Consider the following 14,007-nt stretch of genomic DNA (forward strand, 5'->3'; position numbering starts at 1 on the left):
GTGATATAGCAATGTAGTGGAATGTCATAGTGACATAACAGGAGGTGATTTTAGGATGTCCTAGTGTTTAGCTATTGGGATGGGTACTCTTAGGCGATAGAGCATAATATGAAATGGTTATTTATCTATTTGTTGAATACAATGGCAATATAGTAAATATCAAATCCATGGGAATAGATACGAATTTGTGTTTGCACAGGCACCACTCGATTCACCTCCAAAAATCTAAACCAGCCAATAGCTGTTGGCCTCTCCCTTTTTCCATATATTATCCCCGCCACATTTATTTTAAATAAGCAATAATAATACTCTATTTCCTTTGCTTTTGTAACAAATCAAAAACAAATAATTTCAATAACAAGAAGAGGAAGAAGAAACAACAGTCACACAATTACGCACCTGAGCCTCCTGAGCTTCCCCCAATTCCCCCAAACAGGTAACCTAATTAACTGTATTTCTTTCTCCATTGGTTTTCATTTTTTTTATTTGCGAATTCATCGATCTTATCGAAATAGCAATAGCATGCATATATATTTGTTTCTTAGCTGAAAACCAAAAAAATTTGATTAGTTTGTAGCGAGTAAATTATGGTGTGGTGATGATCATGGCCACTGCCGTCGTCGGACTGCACACCGCCACCGGAAAAAGCCTCCTCCGCCTCGGCGCTACCTCCTACTACTCCGATCTCTCCGCCGAAAGGCTCAATTGCTCCGCAGATCCCTCCACCACCACCTCCTCCTCCTCCTCGATCAATTTCATCTCCGCCTCCGGCGATAAATCACGGTCACGACGCCGCCCGCACTCCATCAAAGCCCTAAGAGATCCTCACCCCTGCCTCTCCGATCCAGATCATCTCGTCGATGCGGTGCTTCTGCTGCAGAAATCTATGCTCGAGAAGCAATGGAATCTCGCCCCTAAATCTGAGGTCACTTGTTCCGGAACATCCGCCCGCCGCCGCAGGCTGGAATCCAGGAAGAGAGTTGAAAAGCCGATTATGAATCCCGAGCTTCTTCGCAGAGGCTATGTCAAGAGCGACCAGCTCCTCACTCATTCCCAAGTCGTTCAGCTTTCGCACAAAATTAAAGCAGGCCTTGCCTTGGAAGAGCGAAGGGCAAGGTTTAAAAAATAGTGATTTAAATAGTATATTGTGTTTTTCCATTATTGTGTTGTTGTTTGTTGATGTGAACAATCAATCCATCAGGCTGAAGCAAAGATTAGGGTGCGAGCCCTCGGATGAGCAGCTTGCGGCCTCCCTGAGGATGAGCCGTGCTAATCTGCAGTCGAAGATGATTGAGTGCTCGCTGGCCAGAGAGAAGCTGGCGATGAGCAATATCCGGCTCGTCATGTCTATTGCTCAACGATACGACAACATGGGTGCTGAAATGCCTGATCTTATTCAGGCCGGTCTAATTGGATTGCTACGGGGGATTGAGAAGTTTGATTCTTCAAAGGGATTCAAGATCTCTACCTATGTGTATTGGTGGATAAGACAGGGTGTTTCAAGAGCTTTAGTCGAGAGCTCTAGAACCCTAAGGCTGCCAACGCATTTACACGAAAGGCTAACTTTGATCAGAAATGCAAAGGCTAGGCTTGAAGAAAGAGGAGTAACTCCATCTATTGATGTGAGTAAGCCTAGATATTGGTTTCCATGTTTTAACATCTGAGATCTAACATGTCATTTGATGCCTGTTGCAGAGAATTGCTGAGAGTCTCAACATGACTGAGAGGAAAGTGAGGAATGCTACTGAGGTACTAATGTTTTTTGTATTTATGGATCATTATTCAATTTCAAATGGATTCTGCATTTCCATCCTAATAAGACTCATCTTTACAGGCAGTCAGCAAGGTTTTCTCTCTTGACAGAGAAGCATACCCCTCTTTAAATGGTCTTCCCGGAGAAACTCTTCATAGTGTAAGTACACGACTCATATCTTCTTCATATTATGGTTTTCTCATTGATTCTAATTTAAGTGATTATGCAGTACATTGCAGATACTCACATCGAGAATAACCCATGGACTGGAGTTGATGAATGGGCGCTTAAGGTACTACAACCCCAGAAAAGCTCTTTTTGAATATGATATTACATTAGAGATCCCTCTTTGTCCCTCCTAATTTTAGAGAGAAGCATAATTAAGTGTCAAAATATTCATCTTAAGTTAGGATCACATGCACCGTTATGAGTACGCTTTCTCTAAGCTTATGTATTTACAACATTCAAGTTTCATTCTTTTATCCTGCTCCTTTCCTTTCGGTTGCGAATATGTTCTTATGTTAAATGAGACCAAAATGAACCAAAACATAGGGGAAGTAAACATGGTTTGTGTGTTTGCAGGATGAAGTAGATAAACTTATTAGTGTGACGTTGCGAGAAAGGGAACAGGATATTATCCGTCTATACTATGGCCTAGATAATGAATGCCTCACTTGGGAAGACATTAGCAGACGGTATGGACTCTACCTAAGTTGTGTTCCTTGGCTTGGATTAAATTGATGATGAATTCACTGAACCATTTTGTTGGTAAATTTTCAGGATAGGGTTGTCGAGAGAGAGAGTAAGGCAGGTGGGGCTCGTGGCGCTAGAGAAATTAAAACATGCTGCCAGGAAAAGCGGATTGGAGGCAATGTTGGTGCAACACTGATAGCTATAAATACTGTGAGCTTAATGTATATATAGAGCAGAAAAGGACGTTATACATGAGGATCATATGCCATTTTTACACAATATTCATAAGGATGTACTTACAATTTTTAGACATGTTAGATCTCTGTCTGATGTCTATGATTTCATACAACTACTAACCATATTCACTTCACATTGCCAACACAAAATGGCTAACAATTGTTAGGAGAAGCTAATGCTGCCATATGCGAAATAATTGAAGGCTGGACATACGTAGAAATAGTTGAGTTATGATAGTAGATGTTGATACATCAAACTACTAGACAGTTTTAGCTAGGAAAAAGCCAAATTCCTAGCTCCCAACACATAAAACAAAACAAGCACTAGGCACACAAACATCATGTGGAGGGCTAAGCACGACCATCCCACAAGCATAGGCCGTTAGCTTTTTCCATCCTCAGCAGCTTTTCAACTTGTGCTGGCGGGTTTAGACCAAATTTATTAGCTCGCTCCCAGCGATCCAGACGATTCATACCTATGCAGGGCCCATAAGCCATGTTCATGTCAAATTGCCTCAGAACCTCCTCTTTCTCATCATACTCTTCTGCATTATATCAAAATGCATTGCATCAGAAATTATCTTTAACCAACCTCTCTTTCAGAGTAAGCATTGGCACTGCCTTGTGTCATCTTTTGAATATAGAAAGCTTTGTTCATTTCACAAGTATTGTTCCCATGAAACACCCTATCTGCCATCTTAGTTTCTAAGTAAGTAGAAAAAAGAGAAAAGAAGGTAACAGTGCGATCTGGTTTTGAAACATACTACTGTAACAGAAATACTGCAAAAACACTATAAGAAACAATTGCAAACTCCATGAGCATCTTTACAATATGATTCTTCAAAAAGTTGAAAACATAGTTTCAATGCTAGGTTATAACTACTCAAAAATCACACTTAGATGGAGGCACTAACTTAATTTAGAATTTAACCTTATTAAATTAGTTTGGTTGTTGACCTAATTTAATTAGTGAATCCACTTATGAATTAGCTCAATTTAATCAGCCATATTTATGTAAATATAAATGTATTTGTATTTAAATTAATTAATTTAATTAGTTGATACAAAAATGGTTTAGTTAATTAAATGGATTCTGTCATGTAATGAAGTTGCCTTGTTTGCTTAATGTACTAAGCAAATTCTGTCATTTAATGAAGTCCTGTTGGTCATTTAATGAAGTAGGAGTACTTATAGGTTAATGGATAATATAGATTACATATATGTGTGTACAATTGAAAATTATAAAAGGTAAGTGAACAAAAATATTATTTTGAATTTGATTTGATGTAAATGATCGGAACAAAAATCACCTTTAGACCAGACATTTACATTCAAATGAGTTTGGTAAAAATAATTGAAAAACCTTATGATTTTCCTGAAACTTCAGTAGATAGTTGAATCTCCAATGAAATTGCCACAAGAATGTTGTACTTACAAAATTGAAATCTCAAAAAACATGGAGGAAATATTATATAAATTCAGAAATGAAAAAAGCAAAATAAAGTTCGAAACACAAAGAAAGCAATTGAACGATCATTAGCTCTTTGTCATAAGGGTGAAAAACTTAAGAAGGTAAAAAATTAGGGTTCACGCAATCGTTTGGTTGCAAACAAATGAACAATAGGATTGAGTAAAGGAGGCATAGTAGGAGAGGAGGTTACCTTGAAGATCGAGAGTAGCATGGGAGATTAGAGCCGGGGGCTGGACAACGTCGGAGCCGAAGGAGGCGGATTTGTTGCTCTTCTTCGCCGCTCCAGGCTTTCCTTTCTTTTTCTCTCGGAAAAATCCTTTGACCCCCGTCGACGCCATTGATTTGATACTGATCTCAACCGTGAAATTTGAAATTTGAATTGGGGGATTAGGGATTCGGATTTTGTTTAGAGAGGGGAAATTGCAGAAAAACCCTCGGATTTTAAATAAACTACAAGAAATCCCTTTAATACTGGCCCATATGAGTTAAGGCCTAAGCCCATTTATAAATGCTCCATGGTCCAATCCAATCCAATCCATTATTCCTGGGAAAGCTACGCAAAGGCAATTTAATTGCTTTCTTCTCCGGCGCCATGAATGAATGAGGCATAGCTCATTACAATGGAAGAAAACAAGGCGCAGCAACAGCAGCAGCAATTGTTGCAGCAACAGCTGCTGATGCAACAGATCCAAAGGCAGAAAGATGCCATGTCACGGTTCCCCTCCAACATCGACGCCCATCTCCGCCCTCAGGGCCAGGCTCAGGCTCAGCACCTCTCTCTTCTCCAATCCCGCCCTCTCACTAACCCTAACCCTAACCCTAATCCTAATTCTGCTCCCCAACAACCGAATCAGCTCCACCCCAATCCCAATTCCATCCCAAACCCTAACCCTAATTCCTCTTCTGCATCGACTACTGTAATTAACCAGCAGCAGCCGCACAAGGCTTCTCTCCAGCTTGCTTATCAAGACGCTTGGCGCGTCTGTCATCCCGACTTCAAGCGCCCTTTCTCTTCCCTCGAGGATGCCTGCGAGAGGTTTTTCTTGCAACTTAAATCTCTTTTCATTTCTCGCAAACTGTCTTCTTGCTCAGTCATTGCTGTTTTCACTCTTAAATACTTTTGTGGATTCATTTCTTCTTCTTCTTCTTCTTCTTCGTGGTTTTGCATTGTGAATCGTGGTCTGTATTACCCTGGGCATAAAATTGGGGAGTTGGATGATGTTTAATTTTAAATCAATCAAGGACAAGATACTTAAAGGCCTTACCTTTTTATTAGGTGTTCTGTTGTATCCTCATCTGCAATATTAGACCCATAAGATGCAGTGCATAAAAAGCTAATGTATTTATGGTTGTTCAGTGCCATGCTCTTTATTTGGCTGATAAATAAATCATTGAGCTTTAGATCGGGCATCCACGACAAAAGAAACGTTAGAGTTAAACAAAATTAAACCAAACTCACTTTCTTTTGAATTGGAATGTTATTTTGCCTGTCTTACATTTTACCCACCTTTTACTTCAACTATAAGGAAATGAAAACGAAATAAAGGGGACAGTGTAGTGGGTACTCTTCTTTAGCTTCTCTGATGGTATAGGAACCTGAATACGGGCAACCCACTGCTGTTGCTTTTGTAATTCTTACTGGGGGCATAACCATTACAAATTTTAACTGTTTTTCTCTCTTGAACTGTGCATAGGCTATTACCATATCATGTCGTGGCAGACTATGAAGCAGAGGAAGATGACAAGATCCTTGATACAGCCACCACAGGCCAAATTCTTTCTCGCTCTCAGCAGTGGGACAATAACATTGCTGCCAAAGTAGCAGAATTCACAGCTACATTCGAGAAGCAAGTCCTGGCATTCAACATTATTTCCCGCAAACGGGGTCTTGGGGAGTTTCGGACTGAAGAAAAGTTGATGATGGAGCAATTCCTCTTACAAGAGGAGAAGCGGTCACTGCTGGAATTAAGGGCGGAAATGGATTCGAGGCAAAAGGCCAGTCGAGAAAGTCATGAAGCAAATATGCGGATGGCAGCCATGGCACATGATCAAGCTCGTGCAGAATCACAAGCACATGCAGAAATGATGGCTCGGGCTCCGATAAGAGGAAGTGCACTTGGTTCTCGTGGTAATAGCACGATTTCTGACATGGGTGAGCAAGAGCAGGAATTCCATCAGGATGAAATTATGAATGGGTGGGGGAGCAATGCACAGAAAGATGATAGGGAGCCATCTGAAGACTTTTTGAATGATGATGAAACAGAAAATGGAGATAATGCTTTGCAAAGCGAGTGGCCTGAAGGAGGTGAGTTAGATCTGAATGCAAGATAATTTGTTCATCTTCAGAATAACACAGCTCAGGGTTAATAGTTTGAGGCTTTAATATGGCACCACACCGTTCATTTCAATCAGCATTGTGTTATTGAAATAGGCTCGAGTTCAATCATCTTTGTAGTTTTCTTTGATATTATGATTGTGGTTGTTTGTGAGTAACAAAAGAGATCATGAAAGGATGTATGTTGTTGGTCTATCCATCTTGTATATCTTTCCTTTTTTGTATCACCTGATAATGCCTCTATTTCCTCCCTTGCTCTCTCTCTCTCTAAGGTGATGTTTGTCTACTTGAACATACAATGATCCATCTGATTGTTTGAAGGTGACTAGGTGAGGTTTGAAATTGGCACTTGGCACTTGGCACTTGGCACTTACCATGTCTCTTTTGAATGGAGCCCCCCTTTTTTACATAGGGCAAGCAAGCATCACTATATCTCAAGGTTTGGCGATTTTTGTTACACTGGTTTCTGATTAGTTAAATACTGACTTACAATTTTAAAAGTGGTATTGGTCGAAAATACAATCAACTTTGGATTAAATTTGGTATTTTTTACGACCATGAGTTGTTGATAAAATCATAAATTTTAGTCTGGTTTAAATTCATGCAACATATTCAAACCTTCGTCACATTTTGCGTGTGACATGGACGCCGATCGGCAGATCAGCGCCTAGATGGCACTCGGCGCGCTCCGCCGTGACGGGCTGTGCCAGACGCTGATCGGCACACAGTTTGGTGCATGCCGATCGTGCACGGATCAATATTTTTTTCTTTATTTCACCTATAAAATACACTCCTCACATTTCATTTTTTTCACCCAATTCTGACTTCTCTCTGAAAATCCCAATTTTCTCACTTCTCTCTAAAAAATGGCTTCCAATGGTGAAGACCAATAGATGAGCTCGTTTCGCAAGCCTTGTGGGAAGGGACAACGCACCAACTGGAACGACTCAGGCAGACAGACTTTTGAGAAAAAACAACCGAACAAGAGCTGAAAATAATAGACATCATCGCTGACCAAACTTTTGAGAAAAAAACAACTGATCAAGAGATATTAATAGACATAACATCTAGTCTGGAGTAAAGTAGCAGCCGAACAAGCCTTATAAGTGATAAGTTCCTACTCAAATTACATAATCCAGACACAACAAAACATGAGTAGTTGACAGAGACATACACGAGTTGATTATTACAAAACCTAAAAACAAACCAAACTAAACTAAACCAGACCAAACCAACATGAGGACAAGTTAGAAAAGCCTACACAAGTAGCGCTAGTCAAGTTTGGAGTTTATAAAAGAACATTTATGCTAATAAAACAGTTAGTGATCAGCATCCATCTTGTTCAATTGGAAACCACCTTCATCGTTCTTATGCACCTCAACCTTAAACTTCTCCTCTTTACCACCTCTCTTCACTTTCAGATGCATGTCAAATTTGGCAGATGATTCAACAACCTATCCAGGGGAATTAAGTTATACACACATTAGTTAAATAAAAGTTGGCAAAATGAAAAAATTTACATATGGATTCAAAGAATGAGTTGAACTTGTCAGCATATATACTATCAAGTAACATATCCAGTAGCAAACAACATCATCGGTAAGGATACTTTCTGAGTAAGCACCGAAACAACGATGCCACCACCTTGAACTCCCATGTGCCAAAGAAACTCATAATCTTATCTAAAAAGACTATCAATTAAAAACCCCACGGAGACCTACATCTATGAATTAAAAGATTGTGTGCTAAATGGAATTTTGGAGTGCCACAATCAACTTTTGAAAATTGCTACTTAATACTATACCAATCAATCAAAGAAAACTCACCTCTGCCTTAGCGTGCACAATCTCACTAAGTTCATAAGGAAGTAAAGAGTTGGATCTCTCCTGGATGGTCTTGACAGCATGGTGAGCAGCATCTTGAACAACAGGATCGTGCACCGGCACTGATTTCCAGCCAGCCACATCTTCTTCTGTAGAAGTAAAACCCAAGTCTTGGAATTTCAGGACTCAATTTTACACATAAATCTAACCAACATGATTTGAACTACATAAAGAAATTATCAAATTTGAATCAAATAATCAACCCCTCAGTGTTCCAATAGCAATGGGTAGTGCTCAAAAACACATGAATAGTGTCAATGCTTAACTTCTTAATGTTTAAAGCAGTAACGAACAGAGTAGGTTGTGGATGCCCTTAGCATGTTCCTATTGGATTGAATCTAGTAGCACTACAATTTTACTAAAATTACAACAGTAGCAAAGGAATTGATAATCTGAAATAGAGAAAGATACAGAAAAATTGAAAAAGGGGAAATGGATTAGGTCGGTTAAGGTACCCTTCTTAGCACCGAGATCGGATGAGGTAAAGGAAGGAACGTCCCCAACATGTTTAAACTCTTGAAGCTGCATAAAATCCTCCCATGGTTTAACCCAAATTTTGGCCTCATAAAGTTTCTTCTTCCCGGCGTCGGTAACTTCGAGGGTAAGGTGATGGATCGTGCCAGCGACCACTTGCTCTTGCGCCTTGACGACCCTGACTAGCTCAAGCAGCATATTCTGCCACACACAATACAATATATGTGTCAAATTGAAGAGAGAGAGAGAGAGAGAGAGAAGTGGGGGGAGTGATACTGATACCTCTTTATTGTTGTGGTGATCAACGGCAAATTTGGCGAGAGAGTGGACATCGGCGTTGGAATCGCGTGGAGCGCCGAGAGTAGCCATGTTATCGGAGGGTTGATCGGAGCAAAACCCTAAATCGGAATGGGAATGGGAAAGAGAGGAAGAGAGGGAATGGGCACCGAGTAAGAAGAGCAAGAAGAAAGAGGGGTGTGTCATTGTCAATTGGATTTGAAGATAGCCTAATGCAAACGCGTGTTTTTATTACTCTTCACTTTTCCCAATTTCTTTTGTTTTCTTTTATTTAAATCACACACTTCAAGGAAAAACGTACAATTATTCATTTACACCAAAATTAGTCTTGAACAAATGACTATTTTATATTTTTGGATCTTCAACATATAAAAATTTGATCATTTTAGTCCCCCGTCAATATTTTCAGTTAAAACTAACAATCAACGGATTTAATTCCACTTTTGACCAAATTAAACTTTTAATTCTGATTTATTTTGTCCCTAATTATTTTTTTTACTCACAAATTCAGACTCCAAAGACTCCTTAAACGCGAACTGAATATACCCATGACGTCCGACAACACTTTCCTAGCCAAACCTTTATGCGTCCTCGCCGGCGGCGCTGCCACCGCCGCATCCACACGGTCGTCGAGGAAATTGGGGGTTTGTTGTGGCGGGCCAATTTGTCCCTGCGCTTGGTCTTGGGGGAGTTGTTGAGAGACTCGACGGAGTTTAGTGGTCCTCGAAGGCTTCGATGGCTTGGTGGATGAGCTCGCGGTTAGGGGAGGAGTCCCAGTGGAACCAGAAGCTGGTGTAGTAGTGGAAGCAGTCGAAGAGGGGCGGGGAATTGTGGCGGCACTGCTTCTTGTGTGGGGGAGAGGAAGGAGGGATTGGTTGATTGGAGGGATCTGGTGAGCATGTAGGCCAGGACCTCTCGCTCTTCCAGAGAGAGAAAGGATACTAGAATGAGAATGGCGGCGGGGAGGAGTTTGAGGAGAGGGAAGTTGTCTACTGTGTTGGTGGGAGAGGAAGGGGAAGGAGATGAAGTGAAGGGCAGTTTCAAAATAAATTATTTTGAATAATTAGAAAATTAATTATTTTTATAAATAATTAGGGAATTAATTAGGGAGTAAAATTTCATAATTATAAGTTTAATTTGGTCAAAATTGAGATTAAACTCGTTGACGGTTAGTTTTTAACGAAAATATTGATGGAGGACCAAAATGATCAAATTTCTATATATTTAGGACCAAAAAATCCAAAAAATAATATTTATAACCAAAAACATAAAATGACTATATGTTCAGGACCAATTTTAGCCTTTACTCTTTATTTATTAGTGTCGTGAGAATCTTATTTTTTTAATACCCTCTCTCACTCAAATTTTATCACGTTTTTCTATTTTATAATAATTCATTTTTTACTATGTTTTATAGAGGATTTAATATTCAACTGACTCATATTTTATTTATAAAATTAATATATAAAAGTAAGATTCCCTCTATATTAACTTTTTCAACTTACTTTCTATTACATATAAAATTTATGACGGTGAAAGTGTGACAAAATTTAAAGGACGGAAGAAGTATATGTCACACTTTGATGGCACAAGATTTTTAAAAATGTTACTCCCTCCACTTTGTGAATGACACGGGTTCTAATATAAAATTAGTAAAATAAGAGAAAAGAGGAAAATGTAAGAGAGAAGTAGTGTTAGTGGAATATAAGGTCCATATTATTAGTAAGAGAGAAGGGAAAAAAGTAAAAGATAAGTTGTTGAAAACTTTTCTTTTTTGAATGTGCCATATTTTTCGAGGATAACAAAAAATGGCAAATGTGCCCTATTTTTCGTGGACGGAGGGAGTATTATTTTACAGTACTCCTTCCATTTCATAGTAGTGGAGTCATTTTCTATTTCAGGACGTTCCATTATTATACAGTCGTTTCCGTATATAGCAAAAAGTAATATTTTTTCTTTCACTTACTTAATTATCTCTATTTTTTTTTTTACTTTATTATCTCTTCACTAAATATATTAATATCTTTTTCTTAATTTTCGTGCTAAATAAAGTAACCCTACTACTATGAATGAATGAGGTATATTAAATAAAAGAAAAAAAATAATACATTTATATTAATATAAAAAAGTGTGAAATTTATTATAAAACGTGCAAAATTAGATAAAAGATTACTTCCTTCGTAATACCTATGGAGTGACTAGTGAGGATCACAAAAATAACAATAAATAAAAATAATTTTAAATGAAATAAACCCAACATCCCTCTACCTCCCGTATCACCCTTGCCGCTCCCAAGCATAGGTGGGGGCAAGTACACATAGGGCTGGGGAAAAATATCGAAAAAATAATATATCGCTCGTATCGTATTGAAAAATATCGAAAAATTATCGAATTTTTGGTATATCGTAATTTTCGATACGATACAGTATCGTATCGTAAGTTTCCGATACGATAACGATATGAATTTCCTTATATCGCGATATATCGTTTTATATCGAATATATCGAAACATATTGAAATTCAATACATATTGAAGTTTAAAATTATAAATATATATAAATCCATTTAATTCATTCATATATTTAGAAAATATAAATATGAAACCCTAATAAGAATACTGTTTATTTTATTGTGTAGAAGTTTTATTAATTTTTGTGTTATTTTTCAGTTTTGAAATTATATTTTTCGATATATAGGTATTTGATACGATAACGATATTTCGATATTTCGTATCGATCTTACGATATATCGAAATATCGATACAATAACGATATTGATATTATCCATATCGAAAGTTCGATATATCGAAATTCGATATATCGAAACTTTCGATACGATAACGATATGAAATTCTTTCATATCGATATTTTCGATACGAAACACGATACAACATTTTCGATACGATATATCGTATCGACCCACCCCTAAGTACACATAGCTTTTAGCCTTTTACCTATTGGTAGAATATTGAAACATTTTTTTAATATTTTGTTATAGTATTAGTTTAAATTATTAATTTTATTTTATTAATTGATTTATGTCATAAAGTATATACATGTTTTGGTATTGTAATCTACATCGCGTATTGACATTTTCAATCTCGAATATTTTTGCACTAAATTATTTTGTATTTCTTTTATTACTTTTAATTATTAATTTATTTATTCAATTATTATTACAGTTATCTCCTTTCAAATATTATACTATAAATTATTCTTTCAAAAAAATTACGTGAACTATAATTAAATGCATGTGTAATAATTTTTATCATAAATTTAAAATATAAAATAATTTATATAATTTTTATACGAGTTTTTTAATATATTTGAAGAAATTATACATTAAAATATATAAAAACGAGAAAATATTTAATAGAGTTAGAATTGGGGTCATTCATGGAAATAAAAGTTTAGTAAGCTGTTGAGGGTTGTATATTAATGTGTACGAGAGAAAATGAATATTTTATCAAAAAGTTGATTGGGGTTGGGTTGAGTTAGGGTCACTGATGAGGATAGTCTAACACAACATATACTCCTTCTGTCCATGGAAAATAGACCACATTGTAAATGACAAGGGTTTTAAAAGTGTCCACAATAGTTTGGCCAAGCTACAAATTCTTGTCCACAACCACAAAAAAATTTGTCCAGCCCAATAGTGGACAAGCCACAACCACAAATCACATTATTTTATCAATTATTGGTATATTTTAATTCAATTAGAATAAAAATTAGCAGGCTATAATAATTAGAGAAAAAAATGCATAATTTAATAAAAAAAAATTTAAAACCAAATCTTTGTTACTATATTACAAGAAGGGGAAAATTATATAATGAAAATTATCGACATCACACAAACAACACCGCGAACGCATATCACGATGTGCCCCCTCCCGAAAGATAAAATATAAAAAAAAATCCATTTCCGGTGCCGTGCAGTAGTGTGCCGCGGCTCCCCTCCATGCGCCGAGTAGTCAGCCCGCCCATGTCCACTCCCCCCCCCCCCCCCAGTTGCGCCCATCCGTTTCCACCCATATGCCGCGCCCTATTGTGGACACTCTAATGTGAAATTAGTAAAGTAAGAGAGATGTAGTGTTAGTGGAATGTGGATGCCATATTATTATTATAGTGTTTAATTATGTTAGTTAGCAAATGTGGGGTCTTTTTTCAAACTTGGTCTATTTTTTATGGACAACAAAAAATGTCAAATATGGTCTATTTTTGGTGGACGGATGGAATAGTATTCTATTTCATATACCCTATTTAATTTAAATTATATTATTTTTTAGTAAAATATATATATATATATATATTAATAATTATTTTATTTTATTTTTTATCTATTTATTATATTTTCACCTCTGTACTTTATTTTATCATTGCTTAAATTTCTAAATATAACTTTATTTGTATGTTACACTTTCCCTTTTATTTTGTCTCATAAAAGATGTCACATTTTCTTTTTTCGAAAAAAATTCTCTCACACCCATATACACCCATGAACAAAATGTCTCATATTTGACCGGCTCAGGTTTTAAGAAATTGTTTAACTTTGTAAAGAAAGATGGATAGGAAAAGTAAATTAAATGTGAGTCGTACTTTTATATATTGATTTTATAATAAAATGTGAGCGAAATGAGTTAGTAGAATGGAGGGTTCACTTACTGTAACACCCGTCTTTTTAGTACCTTTTCACGTTGAGTTTTGTTTTGAGAAAGAGCGAGTGATAGACCTTGATTAAAATACTGTCTTTGTTTTGACTAGTTGTGAATGGAAATAGTGGATGCTTGTTTTGGTCATTGATTAATTATGTGGTGAAAATACGATGAGTTTGACGTGAGAGTCATCGGTGGAAAATTGTGCGTCCGT

The 14,007-nt window shown here is 37.0% G+C and overlaps 4 protein-coding genes and 1 pseudogene across 4 annotated transcripts; 2 read left to right on the top strand and 3 right to left on the bottom strand.

Annotated features, from left to right (window-relative positions):
• The first annotated feature begins 278 nt into the window (after positions 1–278).
• Positions 279–2,763, top strand: SIGA (sigma factor A). The gene is made up of 8 exons (XM_048092397.2): positions 279–436; positions 571–1,116; positions 1,202–1,622; positions 1,696–1,749; positions 1,835–1,912; positions 1,983–2,045; positions 2,336–2,448; positions 2,534–2,763. The coding sequence occupies exons 2-8, from the start codon at positions 599–601 to the stop codon at positions 2,640–2,642; spliced, it is 1,356 nt and encodes a 451-aa protein (XP_047948354.1). The 5' UTR covers positions 279–436; positions 571–598; the 3' UTR covers positions 2,643–2,763.
• Positions 2,764–2,869: 106 nt separating this feature from the next.
• Positions 2,870–4,566, bottom strand: POLD4 (polymerase delta 4). The gene is made up of 2 exons (XM_048092401.2): positions 4,344–4,566; positions 2,870–3,227 (listed from the first exon to the last, which is right to left on the bottom strand). Exons 1-2 carry the CDS (start codon positions 4,489–4,491, stop codon positions 3,034–3,036), a joined length of 342 nt encoding a protein of 113 aa, XP_047948358.1. The 5' UTR covers positions 4,492–4,566; the 3' UTR covers positions 2,870–3,033.
• Positions 4,567–4,690: 124 nt separating this feature from the next.
• Positions 4,691–6,683, top strand: LOC125194269 (mediator of RNA polymerase II transcription subunit-like protein). The gene is made up of 2 exons (XM_048092399.2): positions 4,691–5,189; positions 5,848–6,683. Exons 1-2 carry the CDS (start codon positions 4,774–4,776, stop codon positions 6,482–6,484), a joined length of 1,053 nt encoding a protein of 350 aa, XP_047948356.2. The 5' UTR covers positions 4,691–4,773; the 3' UTR covers positions 6,485–6,683.
• Positions 6,684–7,556: 873 nt separating this feature from the next.
• On the bottom strand, positions 7,557–9,343 carry CYSB (cystatin B). Its single transcript, XM_048092400.2, has 4 exons — positions 9,128–9,343; positions 8,827–9,046; positions 8,315–8,460; positions 7,557–7,942 (listed from the first exon to the last, which is right to left on the bottom strand). Exons 1-4 carry the CDS (start codon positions 9,326–9,328, stop codon positions 7,808–7,810), a joined length of 702 nt encoding a protein of 233 aa, XP_047948357.2. The 5' UTR covers positions 9,329–9,343; the 3' UTR covers positions 7,557–7,807.
• A 103-nt stretch (positions 9,344–9,446) lies between these two features.
• Positions 9,447–10,183, bottom strand: LOC148927476 (uncharacterized; annotated as a pseudogene).
• Positions 10,184–14,007: the final 3,824 nt, after the last annotated feature.

The sequence above is a fragment of the Salvia hispanica genome, chromosome 4 (genome assembly GCF_029641045.1).
Source record: "Salvia hispanica isolate PSC_SH4W2 chromosome 4, Shi_PSC_v1, whole genome shotgun sequence".
In the NCBI taxonomy this organism is placed as follows: Eukaryota; Viridiplantae; Streptophyta; class Magnoliopsida; order Lamiales; family Lamiaceae; genus Salvia; species Salvia hispanica.

Coding starts and splice junctions, on each gene's coding strand:
- SIGA (XM_048092397.2), top strand. CDS start 599: ATGATCATGGCCACTGCCGTCGTCGGACTGCACACCGCCACCGGAAAA. Junction 1,913..1,982: donor CCGGAGAAACTCTTCATAGT/GTAAGTACACGA, acceptor GTGATTATGCAG/TACATTGCAGATACTCACAT. Junction 2,449..2,533: donor TGGGAAGACATTAGCAGACG/GTATGGACTCTA, acceptor GTAAATTTTCAG/GATAGGGTTGTCGAGAGAGA.
- POLD4 (XM_048092401.2), bottom strand. CDS start 4,491: ATGGCGTCGACGGGGGTCAAAGGATTTTTCCGAGAGAAAAAGAAAGGA. Junction 3,228..4,343: donor TGCTACTCTCGATCTTCAAG/GTAACCTCCTCT, acceptor GATATAATGCAG/AAGAGTATGATGAGAAAGAG.
- LOC125194269 (XM_048092399.2), top strand. CDS start 4,774: ATGGAAGAAAACAAGGCGCAGCAACAGCAGCAGCAATTGTTGCAGCAA. Junction 5,190..5,847: donor CTCGAGGATGCCTGCGAGAG/GTTTTTCTTGCA, acceptor AACTGTGCATAG/GCTATTACCATATCATGTCG.
- CYSB (XM_048092400.2), bottom strand. CDS start 9,328: ATGACACACCCCTCTTTCTTCTTGCTCTTCTTACTCGGTGCCCATTCC. Junction 9,047..9,127: donor ATCACCACAACAATAAAGAG/GTATCAGTATCA, acceptor TGTGTGTGGCAG/AATATGCTGCTTGAGCTAGT. Junction 8,461..8,826: donor CGATCTCGGTGCTAAGAAGG/GTACCTTAACCG, acceptor TTACTTCTACAG/AAGAAGATGTGGCTGGCTGG.